Genomic DNA, 24,164 nt, shown 5'->3' with positions numbered 1-24,164 from the left:
TCTTCCATAAATATGCCATTCCTCCCTAAGAAATATATCTTTATGTTGTTTTATTTATTTATAGTGTATGTATGATGCGCAATTCAGCATTATTCGCATCGAAAGAAATAACTTTCCACGATTTACACATGTTTTACAATTTAACCTAATTTCTATATAAATACTGACTCTCCTACCAGTGAAGCAAACAAGCCAACCGGCCAACAAGGCATTCTGGGAATATTGCCAAAGCAGCTGACCGGTACTTTTTGTATGAAAGTGTTTAAATAGCCAAGCAAGGTTATTGACAGGGTTATTGACGATCGGTTTATTTGAAAGAATCACATTTCTACCGGAAATCGGCGGCATTTGGTAGGAATTTTACCCAAAACCTTAAATAATTTTTTTTAAATCCTGAAATTTTTTAAAAATCTTTAGATCTTTTAAAAATCCCGTTTGACTCTAAAAATCCTGAAAAAAACCCGGAATTATGTATCTAGGCCTAATTTGACTTTGCACGCAGGGCACAAAGAAAATAAGCGCGGGGTAGGTGGGGCTAAATCGGAGCGTGGAATGTTTGGGTTATTGACGATCGGTCTATTTGAAAGAATCACATTTCTACCGAAAATCGGCAGCATTTGGTAGGAATTTTACCTTAAAACCCTAAATAATTTTCTTAAAATCCTGATTTTTTTTAAAAATCCTTAGATCTTTTAAAAATCCCGTTTGACTCTAAAAATCCTGAAAAAACCCCGGAATTATGTATCTAGGCCTAATTTGACTTTGCACGCAGGGCACAAAGAAAATAAGCGCGGGGTAGGTGGGGCTAAACCGGAGCGTGGAATGTTTGAAGCGAGGCAATTACTTTAGAATTTAGAAATTAAACACTCGCATTTCATCTTCTATTTTTCTTTCTTTCTATTTTTGGGATGGCGGGGGGGGGGGGGGGGGGGGGGCTAATTTGACTTTGCACGCAGGGCACAAAGAAAATAAGCGCGGGGTAGGTGGGGCTAAATCGGAGCGTGGAATGTTTGAAGCGAGGCAATTACTTTAGAATTTAGAAATTAAACACTCGCATTTCATCTTCTCTTTTTTTTTCTTTCTATTTTTGGGATGGCGGGGGGGGGGGGGGGCTAATTTGACTTTGCACGCAGGGCACAAAGAAAATAAGCGCGGGGTAGGTGGGGCTAAATCGGAGCGTGGAATGTTTGAAGCGAGGCAATTACTTTAGAATTAAGAAATTAAACACTCGCATTTCATCTTCTATTTTTCTTTCTTTCTATTGTTGGGAGGGCGGGGGGGCGCTTATTTGATATTTTGATTGCACTATATGATTGCACCAACTATAATAACATAATATTCACATTCCGGGCAATTTTCAGAGATTCCGGTGTCTCGGTAAATACTAAAAGGTTATACGTGACCTTTCTGGTTGGCAATATCAAGAAAATTTAGCCAAAAAAAGAGGTTTGAGTTTTGTGTCATTCTTTGTACAATTCCATTTAAAAGACATTCTAAATCTATGGTAACGAGTGAGTATGAATGTAGGCCATAGAGTAGTTAATAAATTGGATGTTTTTCTCAAGACTTTCTAAGATTATAAACTTTAGCGTATTGCTTTGCAAAAACGTTTGTTAAACTTAACACTCTAAAACGAGGTTAATTGCCAATTTGGGCTTAAAAAATTTGAGTGAATTCCCGTTTCTATCTAAATATAAACTACTTTTTTTCAAAAACTTTTACATCCCTGCTGCTTAGTCCCACAATTCTAAATCATATGTCGTGCCTTTTATCTATTCCTAAAGCCCTTGCTTCTGTGCGCACTCTCTGTCTAGGGTCCCTGCTTCCGCGTCGTCAAGGTAACGAAGATACCGTCACGTGGTCTGGTGATCAGCTCTGCGCATGTCTTGATCTTTGTGCTCTTCTCGGTTGACACGATGTTGAAATTGTGAAGAATGTACGCGAGTACCACTTTCTCCTCTAGTAGGGCAAACCGCTGACCTAGAGTAGATAAGGCGAGTAAGTTCTTTTCATACACAGGGTTACCAGAAGTTTTAAGTATGTGAGAGTGGCCCCACGCTACTTGCTAAAACCGCCTTTAGTACCAAGGGTTATAACGTAAAGAAAATTTATATATACAAAGACTAATCCAAGTGGTATGAGTGTAGCGATGTGATCCATTATCAAAAGTGAAATGAATTTCGTAAAGAGTACAAGCACGTAGTCATTCTCATAACAAGAATATGAAAATTATCAAAACATACCGATACAGTTCCGAGATCCTGCCGAGAAGGGTACAAATGCGTACGGATGTCTTCCTTCGGAATTCTCCGGTAAGAATCGGTCGGGGTCAAACTTCATCGGGTTCGGCCAGACTTCGGGATTGCGATGAAGTCCAATCGTAATAACACCCACGTTCGTCCCCTTAGGGATGAGTCGACCCTCTGGAAACACGAACACGATATCTGATTTTGTTGGTGCTTAACACAGTGTTAACAGGGGCGTAGCTAGGGAGGCCTAGTGGGATACATATCAAGAAAATTAAGCGAAAAATTGTCGTTGTTTCCAAACGCGGTCATTGCCATATAAGGAAACAAATATATTCCTTATTTGGAAAAAACTGCACGATTCTTGTAATTTTTAAGGTTGCCGTACCGCAGGTGCTTCGTAAACTTTATGACTTATAATCAGAAGAGAAAAACGGTTAATGTCACCATCTTTAGTCAATTGAGAGAGTATCTGAAAAGAAACTAAGATTCCTCGGTTTCAGACCCCCAAAACGACAACGTTCTCTTCAAATGGCGCTTTGGCCTCTAGCACGCGCGAACAACCCCCCCCCCCCCCCCCCCCTTGGCGGCCAAAAAGTGGCTCATTTCTTATCACAGGTAACCCAAGCACTCGGTTTGTAATTATCTAGAACGCAAGAGAATTTCTTTAGTGATAGAAAAAGGGAAAATTAAAGAAAATAGACTTTCTGGTGGACTCACTTTATTCTTGTCTGTTTTTTGGGATCTCTCCTGAGTATAGTGGGCCAAATTTACTCATTCGTTTTCCTTTCAGCACACATACAACTTCTCTTGCCTTGTATGGGTGCTTGGCTTACCTGTATTCTTATTAACGAATCTTAAAATAATATGCTTTTTCCATGTGATACCTATGTCTGCACACCCCTCCCCCGGGCATATGATACCTATGACTGCACACCCCTCCCCCGGGCATATGATACCTATGACTGCACACCCCCCCCAGGCCATATGATACCTATGACTGCACACCCCCCCCCGGCCATATCATACCTATGACTGCACACACCCCCGGCCATATGATACCTGTGACTGCACACCCCCCCCCCGGCCATATGATACCTATGACTGCACACCCCCCCCGGCCATATAATACCTATGACTGCACACACCCCCCCCCCCCGGCCATATGATACCTATGACTGCACACACCCCCGGCCATATGATACCTATGATTGTGCACCAATCCTGGGAACGCGCATTTCTTACACTGTGGCCTCGGTTCCGAGTTCTGTGGGGTCTGGGGATTTCTCAGAGTCCATCATGCCTTGGCTCGAGTTCGGTGCCACAAGTGGGTTGAGGTTTTACAGCCGATAAACACACTTAACTAGAGGTCACGTATTTTCAAGCTGCATTAAAGAAGGCTGATCACGCAGCCATTTTATACTTCCGCAGCAATCCCGAGTCACACGAAGAATCCATTTCCATGGGCTAATTCAAGCGAGTAACCATGGTATTTTCAACCAAATACCGTCAGACGTACCAGACTTCATCCGTAGATTGTTATTTTGTGAAGTTTTCTTGCAAAAAACCCCGTTGCATTTTCATGTATTAACAATAACAAAAGAGTGGTTGATCGACAGTCTTCAAACTAACCTGCATGAAAGGACGTAAAAGAGCTACTGGGGACGCAATAAACCCTCTGGTAGCGACCACTTTCAGTGACTACTTACACCATTGATTCATCCATCGCACCTAGGCACCTAATTTGGAGCCTTATAGCTCCGTGTATGACTTCCGCACCAGTACATTTGGTGGAATAACACGACACCAAATGGTTTGGATTTCATACTCAGGTACACCTCCTTATCAGGCGAATAATTATATGGCTGTCTTACCAAGGTCTAAGTCCTCCGCAAGGCTTCTAGCAAACAAAGGCACCGACGGGAAAATACGAAGGGTCTCCTATAGATACAATATAAAAATATAAAGAAAAGTTAGGCTAAGTCTAAGAAAGACTTATAGGTCAAGCTTATGCTATTCGGCATATGAACAGCTCGACGTCCTAATGTATTAAGTTTGGCACTGCGATAAGCAAGTCTGCACCAGTCGTGATGCACGGCAATGAACAACGCCGTTCAGACGTGGTAGTTTGTTTGTGTCGATTCATCCAGAAACGGAAAACCCGGTAAGAACGCCTCGGAAAAGGTCGAATAGGTCTGAGATGTCCGTAAATAGTAATTTTAGTTTGTACTTTGTCCTGCTCTATCAATCAGTATGATTTTTGTTTAAGCCTCACCTTAATTACGCACTCTAAGTATTTAAGCCCTTTCAGCGATTCTGCTGTAAGTATTCTGCCGGAATTCGTGACTAAAAAGGATTCAATAACAGGTTAGATTGTTCATTGACAAGAATCTAGGAGTTCAATATAGTGGGGCGGGGGATGCAAGAATTTTAAGAAATGGTCACCAGATTTATTTGATCTTTTGTGGGTTTCCTTATGTCCAGGGGTGGGGGCGCTGACCCCTTACCCCCCCCCCCTCCCCCAACATCAGCACATGCTAGCACTCTCTTGCGTTCTACAGACACCGTACCGAAGAACTCATCCACTTCCGCTTGAGCTTTTCTTTGTACATCCGGGTGTTCTCCAAGAAGTTGTACTGTCCAGGCCATCGCAGCCGACGTGGTGTCGTGGCCCTGGGGAGAGAACCAAGCGAAAGCTGAACAACATACCAAAAGCAACCGCCTTTTACTATTCTAAGTACTAAGAGCAATAGCGAGTATTGACATGAGAATACGGTATGACGCGTCGTGCACTAGTAGAACTCAAACAAAAACCTACCAACCTCCATTACTCCCATATCATTAATCTTTCAGGCTCACAAACCCCTAAGCAAGTCTCTCCCCTTGTCATGGGACTCAAACATGAAAATGTCGAAATCTTTCCTCACACCCCGAACAACCCATCAACCTAAACAACTATCTTTTAGGAAGTCATGCGTTAATATATTTCCTTGCACCCTCAAAAACTTTGACTTTACCCCAGACATGGGACTTTAAATACTGAAACATGTCATGGAACTCAAACATGAAGATGTCGATACCTTCACTCACACCTTAAACAACTATCTCACAGGAAGTCATATGGTCCTTTACCTCAAACATGAAGGTGTCGATATGTTCACTCACACCCAAAACAACTATCTCTCAGGATATCATAGGGTCTTACCTCAAACATGAAGGTGTCGACCTCTTCTCTGACGCCTTCAACATCAATCTCGCCCGCATCATATGCATTTAACAACATGTCAAGGAAGGCAACGAGACGCCTCTTCTGCCTTCCTGTGAACTCATCAGATTCTTCAGTTTTATCTTGCTCTTTGCTTGAATTAAGACGCTCATGAATTCGATCAGCTATCACCTGGGAATGAAGGGTACTGTTTATTGAAAGATTTGTTGAACAATAGCTTTTTAGCATTCCTGCCAACTCTTCAGTGGGTTTATTTAAAAAAAAAAACAGCTTGCTGGCAAAGGCTGCTTTAACACCCTCAGTATTTTACTGGAGGATTGGAGTCGAACTACATGTCATTTTGCTGGGAATATTTTTTGGGGCGCCGGAGCGAATGCTTGGAAAAGAAATCGTCCCGATAGGTTATACGGTCAATTATTCACGTGTTTTAACATTTAGCATTAAAATGCCTAACCACTGCTGGCTGGGAAGAAAGGAACAGATATTTTTTCCCAGTAACTTTTAAAATGGATATTTTCGGCATCAGAACATATTCAAACGACGAAATATGCCATTTTAACGTTTTTTGATGGATATTTTGAGATTTCATCACATAGTTTGAAAAGCACCGGTTAAACGCCCGCACTGCAGGTTAACAAGAGGTAACCACCCCTGGAGGCTCTTTTTTCCATGTGCAATGTCTTCGAAGTTGCTTTGTACCTGATTGGTAAAGTCGTGCAGAAGTTTGAGAATCTTGTTGTGTTCTCGTCCCTCATTGGTCAGATAGTACAGAAATGCGGGGTGGACCCAGGGTCGCTTTAAGCGACTCAGAGCAAGTTCACTCATCCTAAAAAATATGACAATACCAAGAAATTATTTAAGAAATAGAATATTCTTTACGTGCGCTCATAGCGTTTTGAAAACCAAGGTGATTTAGTTTGGGAGAATTCAAGAGCAGATCAGTGGAGCACGAAACCGCAGGTGGAAAAAAAATAACGAAGAACAACAGCGCAGAAGTTTTTCACCTCGGTCCCTAGACTCTATGATTAAGGGGGGGGGGGTCATTGTTTGATCTCCGGATAAAACGGCCATCAGCGGATTTAAATTTGACTTCTCCGCTGCTTGCTGCGGCTCATTACAGGTTTTTGAAGATTTGTTTCTGCTAGGGCGTTCTTTACACAGTGCGACAATAATTGTGTTTTTCTCGAAGGTGGTTGTGAGCGAATTGAGCCGAGCCATTGTGAATTTCTTACAAATCTTCTAAACTACACAATGTGAGCTTGGGTTCCTTGTGTGCTTACCTGATCACGCCTTTCACATACTCTGAAGAACTGTTTTTCTGAGCATTTATGTTAACGCCCATAGCAGTTTCTGAGAAAAAATAAAATATCCATAAATGATCATCAAACTAGATGGAACCTGGGCTTTATCTGCGATTTTCAAAGCATTTAGCTGCTCAGAATAATTCAACTTCAGGGGCGGAGAAAGGGCAGCGTCCCCCACTTTTCTGAACAGATCTTTCTTTATATAGTGAAGGTCTTTTTTATTCAAACCAAAGGGTTTCATGCGGTATACATGCAACCGACAACAAATTTGTTGAACAGTTTAAAATCTCGTGCATAAGAACCTAGGCTATCTCGTTCTTCAAATAGCGCTTAAGAATTTGAACCCCTCCCACTGAAACCACTACCCTACCCTACCCTACCCTCACCCCCCACCCACACACACACACTTTCCGACCACTCTTCCACCCCATCTCTTCTCCCTTCTCCAATGCAGATAGATTTTTGCCTGGTAAGTGGAGCACCAAAGTTTGTGCAGCGTTTTCTCAGGCATAATGTGCATTTGAACCCAGGAAACCGCACTTACTTCCTATAATGTCCAGCGCACAGCAGCCAATCAAAGGGAAAATGTTGAAGACTTTTTCACTTGGTTGAGACTGAAAAATAATGAATGCCTTGAAGCATCGTTGCATGCTTTGCAGGGTTCGGACCCTTAGCTAAAGATACGCAAAATACATAAGATTTGGCTAGTGTTTTTGTGGCCAACAAGGGTAGTGGTTGAGAACGCCCTGCGACTCCTTAAATACACGACTGCTATTTTGTAACTGGAGGGATAAGCAGACTTCATTACGAAGATACGAAGATAACCAAAATGTGAAAAGATATATGTAAGGTATATGGATTAACAATTGATTTAACAATATTCTCTATATGAATGCAAGTTTTCAGTTCCTTGCTACATCATTATATCCAGGTTCCATGTAACTTTACTGAATTGGACTTTGTAAAAAAACGGATCCACAACTACTGAAAGTTCTTACAAGGGTTTCGAGTGTAAGATAAAAGAATGCCTTAATTTCCCGATTTAATGTTACAAAAAATACCTTTAAAATTGAGACCATGACCTGAGACTGCTCGTCAAACACTTGCACAAAGTCATTCAGGATTTTGAAATGGAAAGTTGGAGTGAGAAGACGGCGGCGTTTTTTCCATTTTTCCCCAGTACTAAATAGAAAAAACTCACATTAGTAGACATGTTTCGATCTTCGGCTTGATTCTTGCACAGCGGGCCAACATTAGAATACCCATACAAATCACTGTCGGTTACTTTTCATGACAATCTAGTGAATCAAACTAACGCATATATTACGGCAGCAGAATTGACATTCTCTCCCCTCCAGGAAAATGTGTGTTCCACGTATTCCTGCTCTTCGAGTTGATATTCAAATTCTTTGTTATTATAAGCTCCACGTACATTTTTTTTAATTTGGATCATTTGGAAGGCTGTGGAATTTTAAATTAGGCAAGTTTCTCCATTTATTTTATTTATTCATTTTTTGCATCCTGGCGTAGAGCAATTAGCTCTTTTTTAGCGCTTTATAGCTTTTGTTTTGTATTTATGACAAAATGTTCAGGGCCGTAGCAGGGGATGGGGCACTGGGGGTATGTCCCCCTAATATTTTCAAAAACTATAAGGAAATGACCGGAAGGGGCGTGGCTGTGCCCCCAATATTTTCTTAATGTTTCTGTACCGTGCCCCAAATGTTTTGAGGCCTGATGCTAAATTGCGTCCCATTCCCCCAGGCAAAATAAGAATGGTCAATATAAATATAACAAATAATCCAGATTATTATCATATATATATATATATATATATATATATATATTTATGACACATTGGAAAGATATAACTAATAGTAAAAGCAATAATAATTACAACAATTTACCTTGTCAAGAGACCTGGACAAATAAAAGAGAAATAGAAATTAGTCCAGGGATTGTGGAAAATCATCATATACTACACCAAAGACAACCAAAGACATTAAGTACATTAAGATGCTGAACAAAATAAAATTACAAATAAATAGTCGCATACCAGTGCCCAGCCAGGGCAGGAGAAAGTCATAGAACTGAGCCTTTGTGATATGCTTGGAGCTACTCAGGATAACCTGTCAGAGATGATTTATAAAACATACATTTTTATATACATGATAAGCGTTCCATGGTGATACTGTAATGGCACAAAAATCACTTTTTGTTCTTTCAGGGGTGGTCAGAAAGCTAACCCCCATTTACAGCCCCCCCCCCCCCCCCCCCCCATGGAAAATTAGATATTTCGGATTTTGCACCCTTCCCCCCACCAAAGAAAAATCCTAGGTACTTGTTTGTTATACAGAGATCATAATTTAGTATTTAGTATTAATTGATAAGTAATTTATAGCTGGAGTGCCAACACAAGGGCCAAAGGTCCACTTTTGGTTTCCAAGGGACGTGCTATTTGTAGACAAAACTAAAAGCATAAGCTAGATCACTCTGGTATGTAGCCAAATTCGACGATAATCGTCCCGTGGAGATACTGCAAATACATAAAAAAATCCTTTTTTTGAGGGGGGGGTCAGATTTTTACCCCCCACCCCCCGGAAAACTTAGTTCCACTTTCTCGGATTTCTCACCCCCATAAGAAAAATCCTGGGTACGGACCTGAATTGTTAACACTTGATAGAGAGAAAAATTTGATTATCAATTGTTATCAATTGCTCATAATAATTGAAAACAATATTAGTAAATTGATATCTGTTATCATAAAATTTATCAAATATTGCCTTTTGATTATCAATTTTTTTAAATTAGTTATGTCGGTTTTGTCTAAAGTTAAATTCATAAGCAAAAACAGTGATGAAAACAAATGCAAAAGAGTAAATAAATATTATATTATTATACCTCTACTGTCTTAGGTTCGTAGATAAGAAAAAATGGTTTAGCAAATGAGAGCCACAGACAGAAAAATCCTTTGAACTGACTGCACCAGCCCATCATCTGCTCAAAGAACTCTGAAATGGAAGGAAAATGGGCACAGTTCTGCTAACTGTAGCATATCCAGAATAAGGATACTTACCCCTCCCCCCCTAGAAAGTTAAGTAAATGGGGTTTGAAAAAAAAAAATCGAACAAAAACAACAAGATAACATTAAACATCCGAACTCAGAATTATAAAGATATATATACATATATTCATGCCCCTTAGTTCAGGTGTCTTAATGTCAGCTTATAATTGGAAGTAGAATATCTCTTACCTGAAGGCTCGTCTTTAAGTTCGAGAGTATTTCCAAACAGCATGCGATACGGCGGCGGGGATTGAAACTTGTGCATCTCTCTCACCCTACGAGCGCGGTGATTCACGAGAAGAAACAGCAAAATAATGATCGATCCGAATACCAGGGCTGCCTGGATAGCCGCCATTATGAGCAGTTTTGTTAGAAGAGATGTACAGTTCTGACGAGATCACAGCGATCGGTTTGTTTATATAGAGATGGAAGTTTAACCAAGGTCGCATTAAAGCGAGGCTCTGACCTAGAACGCTTGCGTATTAATAAAAACAATAGAAAACATGCCGTATTTTAACAAGATTTTTGCAAATGAATACCCCTCAAAAGTTATTTTTAATTAATATTTAAGTCTCGAATATATTTCACTAACGTTGGAGTTATATCTTCGGTCAATTTCAAAATTTAGACGTCTTTCAATGTCATCCAAGGACATTCAAGGTTACACTGCCAGACACTCGTTCCCAGAATAGCGGAGGAGCTCTGGGAAAGAATGCACTGCCAGAATTTAACACAGGGAGCCCTTGTGCATGGTGCTTCTTTAATAAAAAAAAAGGGGGGAAATATGGGTCTGAATGATAAATTTTCTTATATTACTTTCTATAGGAATAGGTGATTCAGTAAATCCATTTTTTTTTTCAAGTTTATCTCTTTTTTGGCAACACAGGTATCCAAGTAGAAGGCCTGGTTACACAAGCCGCCATATTGGTTTTGTGTTTTTGCCGAGAAAGAAAGAGAGAGAAGAGCGCGTGTTATGTTGTTGTTTTGCCCGTCTTGCGCTAATGTGCTGGTGGTGGAGGAAGGCACGGGTCCGTCGGCCTACAGGTTCGCTTGTCAGACATGTCCATATGTTCATAATATCGCGAAAAAGGTAAGTACTTTTTTATTGTTATAACACGCGGAAAGGTAGAATGGGAGCAATGTTTTTTTGCGTGTTTAATCACTAAGCAAGCACTTGTGGGAAGACTCAAATGGCATAATTATAAAGTGAACGCGGCTAGAAGCTTCTGTATATGTGCTACGATAGGTGTTATGTTGTGTTGGGTGGAAGGGGGGGGGGGGGGCTTATTTCTTAAATTTCGTAGGGGGGAGGGTTGAAGGAGCGAGGTTGAGGGAAGCCGCTTTAATAGCAACTGTTGAAGACATTTTACTGCCGAATCCGTTGTATCGCAATTCTGCATTTTCAAAACATCGATTTGTTTTTGTCTTTTGGGATTTTCTGTTCCGCCAGTCAAATTATTCTAAGCCAATCAGATTCTTGCCATCTCTCACCTAGTGCAGTTACCTGGCTTTCTGTCGCAACACTGTCTGGTTTTCGTCCAGAGGATAGCCAGGGAAGTGCACAAAGCGAGACTCTGATTGGCTCAGAATGGTTTTACTGATGGAACAGAAAACCAAAGCAAATCTTGTTTTGAAAATGCGGGTTGTGATACAACGGATTCGACAGAAAACAAGTAGACTCCTTCCGTCTGAGTCCTTCACAGCATGCGCGACAGACTTTTTTGTTGATTTTGATTCGATATGTCAAAACAATGCCATGCGGCCTAACTTCTCGCAGATTGAAATACTCAAGAGCTAACTATTGTTTTAATTATTATGCAGTTTTTTTACATCTCAAACAAGAAGTTTCGTGTATAATACGCATCCCAATTTTAGAAGGTTATTCTCGCATGAAAAAAGTGTGTATTATACCTAAGGAAATATGGTACATGGTTCTAATAATAATTATCATAATAAATTCTGAATATTAATCTCCCAACTGATCCCTGATCTGATCTGAGGGAAAAATAACAGGTTGCCTTAAAGGGTAAGTGAAGAGGGTAACAGACCTCTCAAGTTAGAATTTTCTCAAAGAGTGAGGTTTCCATGAAACGTCCTTAGTGCTGAGTGTTGTAAGAGTGAAAGAGGGGAGGGGGTATAGAGGTTCCCATCTATAAATTTTTACCCATGAAATGGTTTAATTCAAGAGTTCCTTAACTGAAGACCAATCAAAAATTAAAAGTGATTTAACTTGAAATTACTGGAAATATTTGCACCAATCAGCGATGCGAATATGAACTATATAGGCCCTTCAAAATATCATGTGTGGTAAGCCAAAGTAAAAATATAAAGGCCTACACCTGACACTCTCTAGATAACATTTCAAGCAGGTGAAAAAATGTTGTTGACAACGTGAGAAATGTGTATATTAGCTTGAGAGTGTGTCTTTTAAATGCATGATTCTCATGCTGGAAGTGAGAATTGATAGCCCTGGGGTAAATTGTGACCCCCTTGCTCAGTCTGTACAGAGCCGTTCTAGCTAATAACGCAATGATAGGAAGCGTCACCAATGTACTTTGCTTATACAGTATATCATATCTAGCTAAAAATTTATTTTTATCTTACACATTTGTGAATACTTGGGATAGCGCTTTCAACAATTAAAACTTGTTGGATGTTTAGGTGTCAAGTAAGAAGTACCCCAAGCTAAAGGAGGTTGATGACGTTCTTGGTGGAAAGTCTGCATGGGAGAATGTTGACTCTACTGAGGGTAGGAGGGGGTTCTTATAAATAGGTTTTCTATTTCTTTCCTTTTTGAAATTGAATATCTTCCCATGCTCAGATGATATTTTCCTCACACTAAAAAGCTTGATCCATCAGAAAGCATTACATTTCAGGGAGGTAACTGATTGTAAACATGATAAAAAAAATGTAATACAACAGTAAAAAAAAGATACCTAGGGCGAAAAGTTCCAACCTAAAATAATACCTTACTCTAAATAATCCAAAATAATACCTTATCATTAGCTCTTATATTCCCAAATAAAATGTTAAAAACCACCAAGGCAGTTTAGTGTTTTTTTTTTTCCTTGCATAAGGTGCTGATTATTGTTTTGTTATTAGAGCGCTGTCCAAAGTGCGACCACAACCGAGCATACTTCATGCAGATTCAAACACGCTCTGCAGACGAACCCATGACTACATTCTACAAGTGCTGTAGCTGCGGCAATAGATGGAAGGAATAAGAATATGTAAGGGGAACAACCTATTTTTATTCTAAATTCAATAGAATAAAAGAGACAAGCGTATATGGCAACCAAAGACCGTTGTACCACAACAGACACCAACAAAACATTTCAATTTCATGTGCTTGCTTGATTGGTCAGCAGAATCAGCACATGCGTTTAATAGAACATTTGCTTGGCTCAAGTTGCGGCATCATGAATCTAGCTCACCCCTGTGTTAATATACAATGAGCTGTGGCCTCAAGCAAGAAGGTAGTTTCCATTCTTGTCTTTATCATTGTCTGTGTCATTTATTCTGCTTATGCAGAAGCTATGCTTCTGCATAGCTTGGGATTTCACCACAGGTTTTAGTTTTTAAAAGTTATAAGAAAAAGCTGGTCGTTGTATATTCTAGTAATGGTTACTAAACATAAAAGGTAAGAGCCGTAGCAGGCCACTTAAGATTGGGGGTGGGGGGAGGTGTGCAATACAGAAACATTAAGAAAATATTGGATGCACAGCCGGGCCCCTACTGGTAATTTTCTTATATTTTTTTTGGAAAATTTGGGGGCAGCACATACTGTACCCCCTGTGCCCGGCCCCCTGCTACGGCCCTGAAGTTTGCGATGTGGTTGAAAGGGGGAACCCCAGAGTACAGTTACACAATCTCTGTGCACTATACACTATACCTTCATCCAATAGACCACCAGTAGACTCAGGGTCTTTAAAAACAATTCATATTTGTGACTTTAATTAATGAGGGGGGACCTTAAAAATAAAGTAATGTAAAATTGAACATTCTTGTAATTTTTATTTTGGGCTATGATGGTTGAAATGGGAAATTTGTTATTTGTGATACAATGATCTATGCAAATGGGAAGAAGTTTATTGCATCATGGTACCATTACGAGATCTGTATGGGAAGCCCGCCTATTTCTAGGAAGTGTTGTCTCACCAATGCAAGAGATGTGTCTGTCATAACAGGGCACCCGCATCAAGTGTCTGTTAAAAGAGTATATTTTTGTATAAAAGCTATAAGGGTATAGCATAACTTTATATAAAAAAACCACTACATATTATGCTGCCTGGAATATGAATGGGGTTTTGTTTTATTTTACTTGCTCACCTAAGCAAGGGTGAGGATGCATTTTTGTCTTTTTTGTTGTTGTTGTTGCGGCCAGGTTAAAACGGTGAGCAGGGGTGGATCAAATAATTCCGAAAATGGGAGGCCGAAGCGAGGGTTTCGAGTAAGGATGAGCCGACGCATTGTTCTTCCGTGTTGATTGCCTTATATTTCTTGATATTTTTTTAGCGGTCACGGTAACAAACCCTGCATTCTGATTGGCTAATAAAGCGGTATGAGAATCGATATTTTAGCGCGCTGCTCGCTCGGGCATGATCACCCCTCTGGTAGCCAACAGAACTTTGAGCTTGGCTTTAACCAATTTTATTATCCCCTTTTCTTAGTTATCGGTCATTTCCATATTCCTTACTCACCTGTGCCCCCTTTAATTATCCCCCTTTCTAAGTATCGGTCATTTCCATATTCCTTGCTCACCCGTGCCCCCTTTTTATTATCCCCCTTTCTTAGTTATTGGTCATTTACATATTCCTTGCTCACCCGTGCCCCCCTTTTATTATCCCCCTTTCTTAGTTATCGGTCATTTCCATATTCCTTGCTCACCCGTGCCCCCCTTTGATTATCCCCCTTTCTTAGTTATCGGTCATTTCCATATTCCTTACTCACCCGTGCCCCCCTTTGATTACCCCCCTTTCTTAGTTATTGGTCATTTCCATATTCCTTGCTCACCCGTGCCTCCCTTTGATTATCCCCCTTTCTTAGCTATCAGTCATTTCCATATTCCATGCTCACCCGTGCCCCCCTTTGATTATCTCCCTTTCTTAGTTATCGGTCATTTCCATATTCCTTACTCACCCGTGCCCCACATTTGATTATCCCCCTTTCTTAGTTATCCAGCCACGTTCCACACTGGTAATTTTCTTGTAGTTTTCGAAAATTTTGAGGGGGTCACAGACTCTCAGTGCCACACCCCCTGAAACACTGTCCTGAGTATGAAAACTTATTTTATATTTTTATCACTCAAACGAGAAAATTATATAGCTTCTATCTGACCATCGGCATGTTCTTAGAATTGGGTGAAATCTCATGCTGGACGTTCTTACCAAAAGGTTATTTTTGTGTAGTCGTCTAGAAACCCATAGCCATATTCCTCCGTTAGTCTGTTAGTTGGAATAAGTATTTCGCCGCTATGACCACGAATCATAGGGCCCCCGGATGGTCTTTGGCGAGCACTTGCGAGCTTCCGAGCACCCTTGTTTTTATGCGAGACGGAGACCATTTTCAGAGAGGCGGAAAAAAATGCGCGAGCATGCGAGCATTAGCCGAAAACTGCGAGCTCATCGAAATTTCGGGGGACCATTCGGGGGCCTTAATCATTGGAGCGGAAGATGAGTAGTTTTACGTCATGCAATGTTTTAAGACACGCAATGCGTGACGGAAACACGGATTCACCTTGATCGAGACAGGTCTAGAAACTAGTGAGCTTCAGCAAGCGGAAGCCCTCGTTTAGTTCGGATTTCCACTTAGCGTGATGCAGACCAGAAACTGAAAAAGAAGCACCGAAGACAGTAATTTAACTTGCTCGCAATTCCATCTTCGCTACATGACTATTTTTTGCACTCGCGACCTTGTCGACTCCGTGCTTTGGCTTCTCTAAGTTTTGCTCTCGTGGGTCAACAACACGTCTCGCCTTACTTCCACTGTATCGTACTGTTGATCTGTCTTCATTGCCTTTGACTGGTTGGGTCTATTCAACCGCTCACTCGAATACGCGTTTTCGAGAACTAAACAAACAAACGACACACCAACGCCGAGTTTATCAAGTATCTTATGATACATCCGGCAGTTAAAGTGACCAAGACTTTTCCAACGGTCAGAAACAGAGGGTAACATTTCAAGACGTGCAGTAAGTGGTATATATCTTTGAGCTCATACACTACAGTCCTTTAATAATCTTATACTGTTATAATGTCGATATATGATCAAATATAAATTGCTACCCGGTGGGTTCATATTTATTCAATATAGGCTGAAAGACAATTAATTTTCTTTTGACAGTCTTCTTTCATTTAGGTCTTATTTTACAGTTATATCTAGTCTTTAGATCTAAATGTACGGAATTTGATACTTTTTTAATCTGTAATGGTTTTCTGTATCGAAAGTTATAATTTTAACGTCATTATTAGCCTATGAACAGCTTCACAAAATTAGAATTTCATATCATTGATATTATTATTACAATGCACTGCACTTCTGACTAACTTGACAATATGTACTCTGAAATGATCCATGATGTTTGACAATAACTTTGGGGGTGATAACGCGGGGGTGTTGGTTTTGTTAAATTTTGGTTTCCTATATGTCTGCTTGTGTAAATGAAGTCGCATCGATTAGTCGATTCCTGTTTGCAAAGAATAACAGTTTGTTGACACGTAAAACGCTTATCTTGACATCTCTAATAAGGCAAATTGTTATAACGCACTAGCCCGAAAAGATCGCTGACAAATCGCTTATTATCGACCGTTTCTTTTCTTCCCTTTCTCGGGACAGATGTTAATCTCCTTATTTCCAATTTTATTTTATTTACTTTATCCCGGCCCCATTGAATGCAATATTTTGCATGAATACCCAGTAGTTACACGAATTAAGAACTAACAAGCTAAGAATGATTAGACAGGAGATGAAATAGAAAATGGAAAGTTAAAAAGTGTGCACTGCACTTTATTAATACCGGATACTGGAATCAACGGCGTAACAAGGAGGTGGGATTCGGCTTGTACAAATGAAAAAAAAACCTTCCCATCTAGCGAAACTTAGGGTGTTTTTTTCATATACATTCTGTAATGGGAATGTTTGGTAAAGAATGTTTAGAATGGCATTCGAGTCATTCTGCTACAGGTAGCAGAATAGGTGAAATGGCCTTCATTCCATACCGGAATGGGAACGCGGGATAAACGAACGCGCGCTTTTTCTATTCTAATCATTCTCATTCCGGAATCTCGAGTAAAAAAAACGCGCCCTAAGGCTTGCTACATGAACTCGGCGGATGACTGGGTTTACGATAACTGCCTTACTCTTTACTAAAGATTCGAGTGATTTTTCAGATTGAAGAAGTAAACGTGATTTGTACAATGCCACCTGCAAAAGGTTTCCATATAGTCGTAACAGTCGTAAGGGTCATAACAGTCGTCTGCAAAATAATCCTCACGACCCTTACGACTATATGGAAACTCGGTGGGACGACCCTTACGACAGATACGACCTAAGCGATTCACAGTCATCAGAGGGGCTTAAACCCCTCTACATTGTACTGTCCCTTTGACGACAGCAAGCGGAACGATACTTTGTGCTCGTTTTCGCTTTTTCACAAACTTATGAGGGTCCAAATCACCCCTTATAATCCAGTCAATCTTTGGTTTCAGGTGGAACTAATTGCAATAGAATTTCTCTCAACGGATTTTGAACAACTGTTAACATACTAAAAGTCCCAAAAAATCGCTTTGGTGGAACATCCTGAAATATGTGAATTTTACATTTCGGAGCAAAACCACAGGGTACCCACTTCGCTAAAACGTAAAAAAAATGCAATCTCAATTAGTACATGTTCCACCTGGGCAATAAAATTTTCATAGATCGACTGGACTATTGATACAAGAAAGGAAAAGTTTGTATCGCTAAGCACGGGTCTTACATCAAAAGCTTCAAACATCTTTACCAAAATTGTAGTTTATTACAATTAATGATTCAAGTAGGTTGGAAGGTTCGAAATCTGTAAAGATATAGCACAATTAGTTACAGTTTATATTTGGAAATCATATTTAAAAGTATAGTTACCGTTGGCGTCTTAATTGTTTGCCGCGCTTAGGATTTAGTTACGTGTTGTTGCGTAACTTATTAAACAAGTTACAAGTTGCGTAATTCATTTCGTGCAGAACGAAACATAGATTTCCATGTTAGCCTAGCAAAATACCATGAGAAAGCACTTACTTGCATCGCCTGAATTAGGGAAGCTAAGGGACGTACCATTAGAAAAGTGAAGGGGGTGGGGAAGTATCAGTCGTGCTTGATTTTTTCTTTCTTGTCCCTAAGATGTTTCATGAATCTTTGCATCGCTGTACGCATTTTTTCTGTTTGGTTTGGGCTGCGTGCATTTTTTTCCAGGCTTTTATCGTGTATGATTTTTTTTTTGTTCCTTACCCACCCCTCCCCTCCACTTTTATACATGTTTAGATTGATTTTGGTAAACGAACAGTTGAATAACCATCTCGTAATTTTTCTTCCAATATTGAATTAAAACAATAACAAAACGAAGGGCGAAGGGCTAACGATCAAAACGTCATCGCGACCACTCTGTTTCACAGAGGAGTTTAACAATCCTTTTCAACTTGTGTTGATCCATACTTTCCCGTTTCAGGGATTCCATGGCTTATCCATCACTCGGAGTATAACAAATTTTGGCTGACTAGGGCTCTTTAATAGCTGTACCATCTCTTTCCCGTTTCAGGTATTCAATGACTTATCTCGGAGTATACCATATAATCGCCCTCCTATGCCTACCGTCAAACACAAATGCAAATCCAGGCTTTGACGAAATTCAATCATTCGCCGACGAAGAGCATACCAGAGCTCGGCGATCAATTGATAACCCATCGTTCGCTTCGGGCCAGGTCTCGGGTGACGTGATTATAGGAGGTTTGTTCTCGGTACATTCGGCAGGAGGGGATAGGTTTCGCTGTGGACCGTTGAATGAGCAGGTCGGGATTCACAGGCTTGAGGCCATGTTATACGCCATCGATATGGTAAGTAGGGACACAAATTTATCATGTTTATAATCAAGGGGGCTTAGATTGATAACCCTAGCTCCCGGGGCTAGATAACGACACAATGCGAAAGAATAATACGCATAATCAATGCGTCCGTGATGCATTTTGCCATTGCAGTACGACGCGCGCTACGGCCACCTTGACAGCTTTATAAAGAAAGCCAATAAGGATGCGAGAAACGTACTATCCGAAACGACGCGCGCTACCGTGGCCACCTGGACAGTTTTCTAAAGTAAGCCAATAAGGATGCGAGAAACGTACTATCTGATACAACGCGCGCTACCGTCGCTACCTTGGCAGTTTCGTGAAGTCAACCAATAAAGATGCGAGAAACGTGCTATCTGATACGACGCGCGCTACCGTGGCCACCTTGATAGTTTTGTGAAGTAAGCCAATAAGGATGCGAGAAACGTACTATCTGATACGACGCGCGCTACCGTGGGCACCTTGACAGTTTAGTGAAGTAAGCCAATAAGGATGCGAGAAACCTACTATCTGATACGACGCGCGCTACCGTGGCCACCTGGTCAGTTTTATAAAGTAAACCAATAAGGATGCGAGAAACGTGCTATCTGATACGACACGCGCTACTATGGCCACCTTGACAGTTTTATAAAGTAACCAAATAAGGATGCGATTAAAAACAAAACAAAAAACAATCAGGATACGAGAAACTTAATGTTTGATTTACAATTACCATAATCTATGAAGCTTGTTTTAAAATCTCTCTGAAGTTTATAATGCCCATGATTCTCTCCTGTCAAATAAACTATTCCTAGAATCATTGAATCTTGTTCATTTCTCTTAAGGTTAATGCGGACCATACCCTTTTGCCAAACATCTCCCTCGGAGCCGATATCAGAGATGACTGCGAGAACATCAACAGAGGCCTGGAACAGAGTCTGAATCTCCTGCAAGGGATGTTGGGTAATAACAATAGAAACTGTCCTGCGCGTGATTGGATAAAAGAGAGGGGACCAATCACAGCTGGCGTTGTGGGTCCTTCGTACAGCTCTTTAGCCACGCAGGTAAAATATTGTTTTTACTTTCGCATTTCAAGGAATTTTGTTTTGACAACCTTTTTCATTCTACCTCGGCTATTTCCCTAATCCGAACATTGCATGAAAAATTTGGGAGTCCGTTTCAATCGTTTTTCGCTTTTTCCCCTCTCCTTAGTTGAGAAACTCCACGTAGACTTGCACGAATTTTCATGTTTCTTTCCCGCGCGCACGCCCCTGGCTCTTTTAGACCATTCAGAAACGATTAATATGGATTTAGTACACTGATTCAATCTTTGGCGGATAACTCATAGCTAAGCCAGTTTGGGCGGTGGTGAGGGGGACTGTTTTAAGGGGACCCACAATTTTACGATCGCCGCCGCCATATTACATGCGCGAAATAATGACCTAAGGGCGAGACTGAAAAAGATAAGGTGATTTTCTCCGTTACGTGAATGAAGTCATCACTTTATATTCTGAGTATTTGCTGTTTGGCCATCGATACTTTGCCTAGTGTCGACGTGTGGTAAAACCAAAGGAATAAACACCGGATATGACGTGACAAATACAGCATCTGCTTTTAAGCAAAAATCGTTTCATTTTCTCACAGGTTGCCAGCCTTTTGCGTCTTTTTAAAGTCCCCCAAATCAGCTACGCAGCCACTAGCACCGAGCTTAGCGACACTCACAGGTTCGACTACTTCATGCGTACTGTCCCTCCCGACTTGTTCCAGGCCCTAGCGATCGTGGATATTATTCGCGCTATGAACTGGTCAGCAGTATTCGCTATCAACTCTCGGGGCAGTTACGGTGAAGGAGGGATCCAAAGCTTCCAGAAAATGGCGCGAAAAGCGAATGTGTGCATCGTGGACGTAGCTCAAGTTGATGATAAAATGAACCCTGTTGAATACACTGAGATTCTAGAACGATTCACCAAGGAGTCTAGGACTCGTGTTGTTGTGTTGTTTTGTAACACGGAGGATATTCATTCGATTCTCGCCTCAGCTTCGAGACTCAATCTGACGAGGTATTTCATGTGGTTGGCTTCTGACTTCTGGGGTTCGAAAAACGAGCCGTTATTCGGTGTTGAGGATGTAGCAAACGGGGCGATGACCATCGAGCTTCAAACAAATCAGAGGGAACTTAACAAGTTTTACGACTATTTTAAACAGCTAAGGCCCGAGACAAACTCAAGAAATCCTTGGTTTCGCGAATACTGGGAGTGGCACTTTAAGTGCAAGCTGGAAAATAACTCACTCTCTGTGTTCAATAGAAGCTGCAGTGATAACCAAAGCGGGACGCATCACTTGCATTACGACGGCAAAGTTATGTTTGTTGTGAACGCGGTATTATCATTTGCGCATGCGCTGCATAATTTACATAGTGACATTTGTAGTGGAGATCCCGGAATGTGTTACGCAATGCGCCAGGCCACGCGTGACTCTTTGATATCTTATCTACGTAACGTGACGTTCAATGGAACCACGGGCAGGATTCAATTCGATTCGAATGGTGATACCTCTGGAAAATACGATGTTTTACAATACAGGCGTGACGGGGAAGACGACGGCAGATATGTGAGAGTCGGGAGCTGGATCGAAGGCGAATTAAAACTTAATACTTCAGAAATCACAGAGTGGTACGTCTCTGATAATAACGCAATCGAATCACACTGCGGTAAACCATGTAAAGCGGGATACATTCGACGCATGACAAAAGCGAAATGCTGCTGGTCCTGCGAGTTGTGTAGCCTAGGCTCGTTTGTGTACAATAATACCTGCATCAGATGCAAAGAGGGGTACCAGCCAGATACGAGTTACCAAGACTGTACTCTACTGCCAGTGAAATACCTGGACACTCCCTGGAAGGCAGTGGTGGCCACGGCAGCTGGTGTTGGAGTCGTGGTGACCATGTTTGTGATTGGGGTTTTTATCAAGTTCAAGGACACACCGCTTATCATGGCGGCCGGAAGGGAGGTCTCCACGCTTCTGTTTACAGGAATGTTAATGTGCTATGCGTTGGCCTTCGTGATGGTTGTCCCTCCTAATACTACACTCTGCGGAATTCGAAGATTCGGGACGGGGATATCCTTCTGTCTTCTTTACACCTCACTTCTCGTGAAAACTAATCGAATCGCGAGGATTTTCAGCGGCACAAAATCTCCATCGTTTATCAGCCCTAAGTCACAGCTATTCATCACACTCTTGATCATATCCCCCGTTTTGACGATCACGTTACTGGAATTCTATTTCCATCCACCGGAAATAAAATATACGCATCTCGAGAAGTACAACCTCCTCTCCTGCTCGAACAAGGAAATAGCAGTCATCACCAAGCTGTGCTACAACGTACTGTTGATCCTCCTGTGTACTTACTATGCGTTTCGAACCCGCAAAACGCCGCTAAACTTTAACGAAGCAAAGTTCATTGGTTTCTGTATGTACACTACGTGTGTGATATGGATCGCGTTTCTGCCGCTATACTTCGGCGCGGGAGGAGGGTTTGAGGGCCTTGCCGTGTGTTTTAGCGCCGTTTTTAGCGCTACTACCATACTAGTGTTCATCTTTGCGCCCAAGGTGTACATTGTGATATTCAAACCTGAGAAGAACTTGAAGAGTAACTCAAGGTTACGATCGCGGACGAAGTCTTTAGAGATCGCTGCGACGGCTACGATGGACAACGATTCAGATGACGATCGTAAGTATGGGTAGATAGACAGACAGATTGACACACTAATCAAATCAAACAGAGGTACTGTAGCTGAACGAATTGCTGAGAGTTGAACAGACAGTCAGATAATTAGCGATTAAGTAATCTTGCCTTCTTGTGTAGATCTTGCTCCCCCCTACTCTTAAGGGACACGCTAATGTAGACCTTGCTACTCTTTAGGGATCAATTCACGTAGATCGGGAGCACCACACTCTCCTACTATGACCTCAATGAGTCGACTGTCACAAAGCAGCGTAGATCCGCCTCAGTCACCGACATTCACTTCCCCAAAAGATCAATCACCAAGCGAGTTATTGAATTCATTGGAGGTTCCAAGAGTATATATCAAGTAGCTTGGCTAAAAGGGGAGCTATGGTTTTTCAAGCAGCCTTCGCGAGCTGTTTGACTGTCTACAAGTACCCATAATACACGTCAAGTAGCTCAGATGATTAACGGTTGGATAAAAGTGTGTGGAGATAGAAGGTGACACTCTACTAGCTACTATACGGGCAAAATATGCGTCACACGTGACATTAAACTGAATTTGTGAAAATGACGTGATGTGTTTTAATGCTAGGGTTAGCGTAACTGGGTTAGGGCTAGTGCAACCGGGTTAGGGTTAGCGTAGCTGGGTTAGGGCTAGCGTAACTGGGTTGGGGTTAGCGTAACTGGGTTAGGGCTAGTGCAACTGGGTTAGGGCTAGCGCAACTGGGTTAGGGTTAGCGTAACTGGGTTAGGGCTAGTGCAACTGGGTTAGGGCTAGAGCAACTGGGTTAGGGCTGGCGCAACTGGGTTAGGGCTAGCGCAACTGGTTTAGGGCTAGCACAACTGGGTTAGGGCTAGCGCAACTGGGTTAGGGCTAGTGCAATTAGGTTAGGGCTAGCGCAACTGGGTTAGGGCTAGTGCAACTGGGTTAGAGTTAGCGCAACTGGGCTCGGTTTGGCGTAACTGGGTTGGGGCTAGCGCAACTGGGTTAGGGCTAGTGCAACTGGGTTAGGGTTAGCGCAATTGGGTTAGGGTTGGCGCAACTGGGTTAGGGCTAGTGCAATTGGGTTAGGGTTAGCGCAACTGGGTTAGGGCTAGTGCAACTGGGTTAGGGCTAGTGCAATTGGGTTAGGGTTAGCGCAACTGGGTTAGGGTTGGCGCAACTGGGTTAGGGCTAGTGCAATTGGGTTAGGGTTAGCGCGACTGTTTTAGGGCTAGTGCAACTGGGTTAGAGTTAGCGCAACTGGGCTAGGTTTGGCGTAACTGGGTTGGGGCTGGCGCAACTGGGTTGGGGCTAGCTCAACTGGGTTAGGGCTAGTGCAACTGGGTTAGGGTTAGCGCAACTGGGTTAGGGTTGGCGCAACTGGGTTAGGGCTAGTGCAATTGGGTTAGGGTTAGCGCAACTGGGTTAGGGTTGGTGAACTGGGTTAGGGCTAGTGCAATTGGGTTAGGGTTAGCGCAACTGGGTTAGGATTGGTGCAACTGGGTTAGGGTTAGCGCAACTGGGTTAGGGCTAGTGCAACTGGGTT

General features: G+C 41.7%; 3 protein-coding genes and 1 long non-coding RNA gene across 6 annotated transcripts; 2 read left to right on the top strand and 2 right to left on the bottom strand.

The window, feature by feature from the left end:
• Positions 1–555: 555 nt before the first annotated feature.
• On the bottom strand, positions 556–10,746 carry LOC5502709 (cytochrome P450 4V2). Of its 2 annotated transcripts, none has more exons than XM_048733992.1 (14): positions 10,027–10,746; positions 9,675–9,784; positions 8,830–8,902; positions 8,681–8,693; positions 7,838–7,958; positions 7,321–7,390; positions 6,753–6,822; positions 6,172–6,298; positions 5,452–5,643; positions 4,817–4,919; positions 4,522–4,592; positions 4,121–4,187; positions 2,244–2,423; positions 556–1,980 (listed from the first exon to the last, which is right to left on the bottom strand). In XM_048733992.1, the coding sequence occupies exons 1-14, from the start codon at positions 10,190–10,192 to the stop codon at positions 1,811–1,813; spliced, it is 1,533 nt and encodes a 510-aa protein (XP_048589949.1). In that variant the 5' UTR covers positions 10,193–10,746; the 3' UTR covers positions 556–1,810. The 2 variants fall into 2 exon arrangements, with proteins under 2 accessions (XP_048589949.1, XP_048589950.1); XM_048733993.1 differs by having other exon boundaries at positions 9,675–9,786; positions 10,021–10,154.
• LOC5502710 (DNA-directed RNA polymerase III subunit RPC10) lies at positions 10,746–13,836 on the top strand. Its single transcript, XM_001623816.3, has 3 exons — positions 10,746–10,927; positions 12,499–12,586; positions 12,940–13,836. Exons 1-3 carry the CDS (start codon positions 10,811–10,813, stop codon positions 13,059–13,061), a joined length of 327 nt encoding a protein of 108 aa, XP_001623866.1. The 5' UTR covers positions 10,746–10,810; the 3' UTR covers positions 13,062–13,836.
• LOC125573523 lies at positions 13,835–15,218 on the bottom strand. The gene is made up of 2 exons (XR_007314097.1): positions 14,977–15,218; positions 13,835–14,042 (listed from the first exon to the last, which is right to left on the bottom strand). It is a non-coding gene; the product is annotated as an uncharacterized LOC125573523 (long non-coding RNA).
• Positions 15,219–15,544: 326 nt separating this feature from the next.
• Positions 15,545–23,203, top strand: LOC5502704 (metabotropic glutamate receptor 2). Of its 2 annotated transcripts, none has more exons than XM_001623817.3 (5): positions 15,545–16,027; positions 18,626–18,920; positions 19,754–19,972; positions 20,553–22,638; positions 22,831–23,203. In XM_001623817.3, exons 2-5 carry the CDS (start codon positions 18,633–18,635, stop codon positions 23,001–23,003), a joined length of 2,766 nt encoding a protein of 921 aa, XP_001623867.3. In that variant the 5' UTR covers positions 15,545–16,027; positions 18,626–18,632; the 3' UTR covers positions 23,004–23,203. The 2 variants fall into 2 exon arrangements, with proteins under 2 accessions (XP_001623867.3, XP_032226887.2); XM_032370996.2 differs by having other exon boundaries at positions 15,545–16,034.
• Positions 23,204–24,164: the final 961 nt, after the last annotated feature.

Source organism: Nematostella vectensis, chromosome 11, assembly GCF_932526225.1.
Source record: "Nematostella vectensis chromosome 11, jaNemVect1.1, whole genome shotgun sequence".
In the NCBI taxonomy this organism is placed as follows: domain Eukaryota; kingdom Metazoa; phylum Cnidaria; class Anthozoa; order Actiniaria; family Edwardsiidae; genus Nematostella; species Nematostella vectensis.
This window is presented reverse-complemented; position numbering and strand designations above follow the sequence as displayed.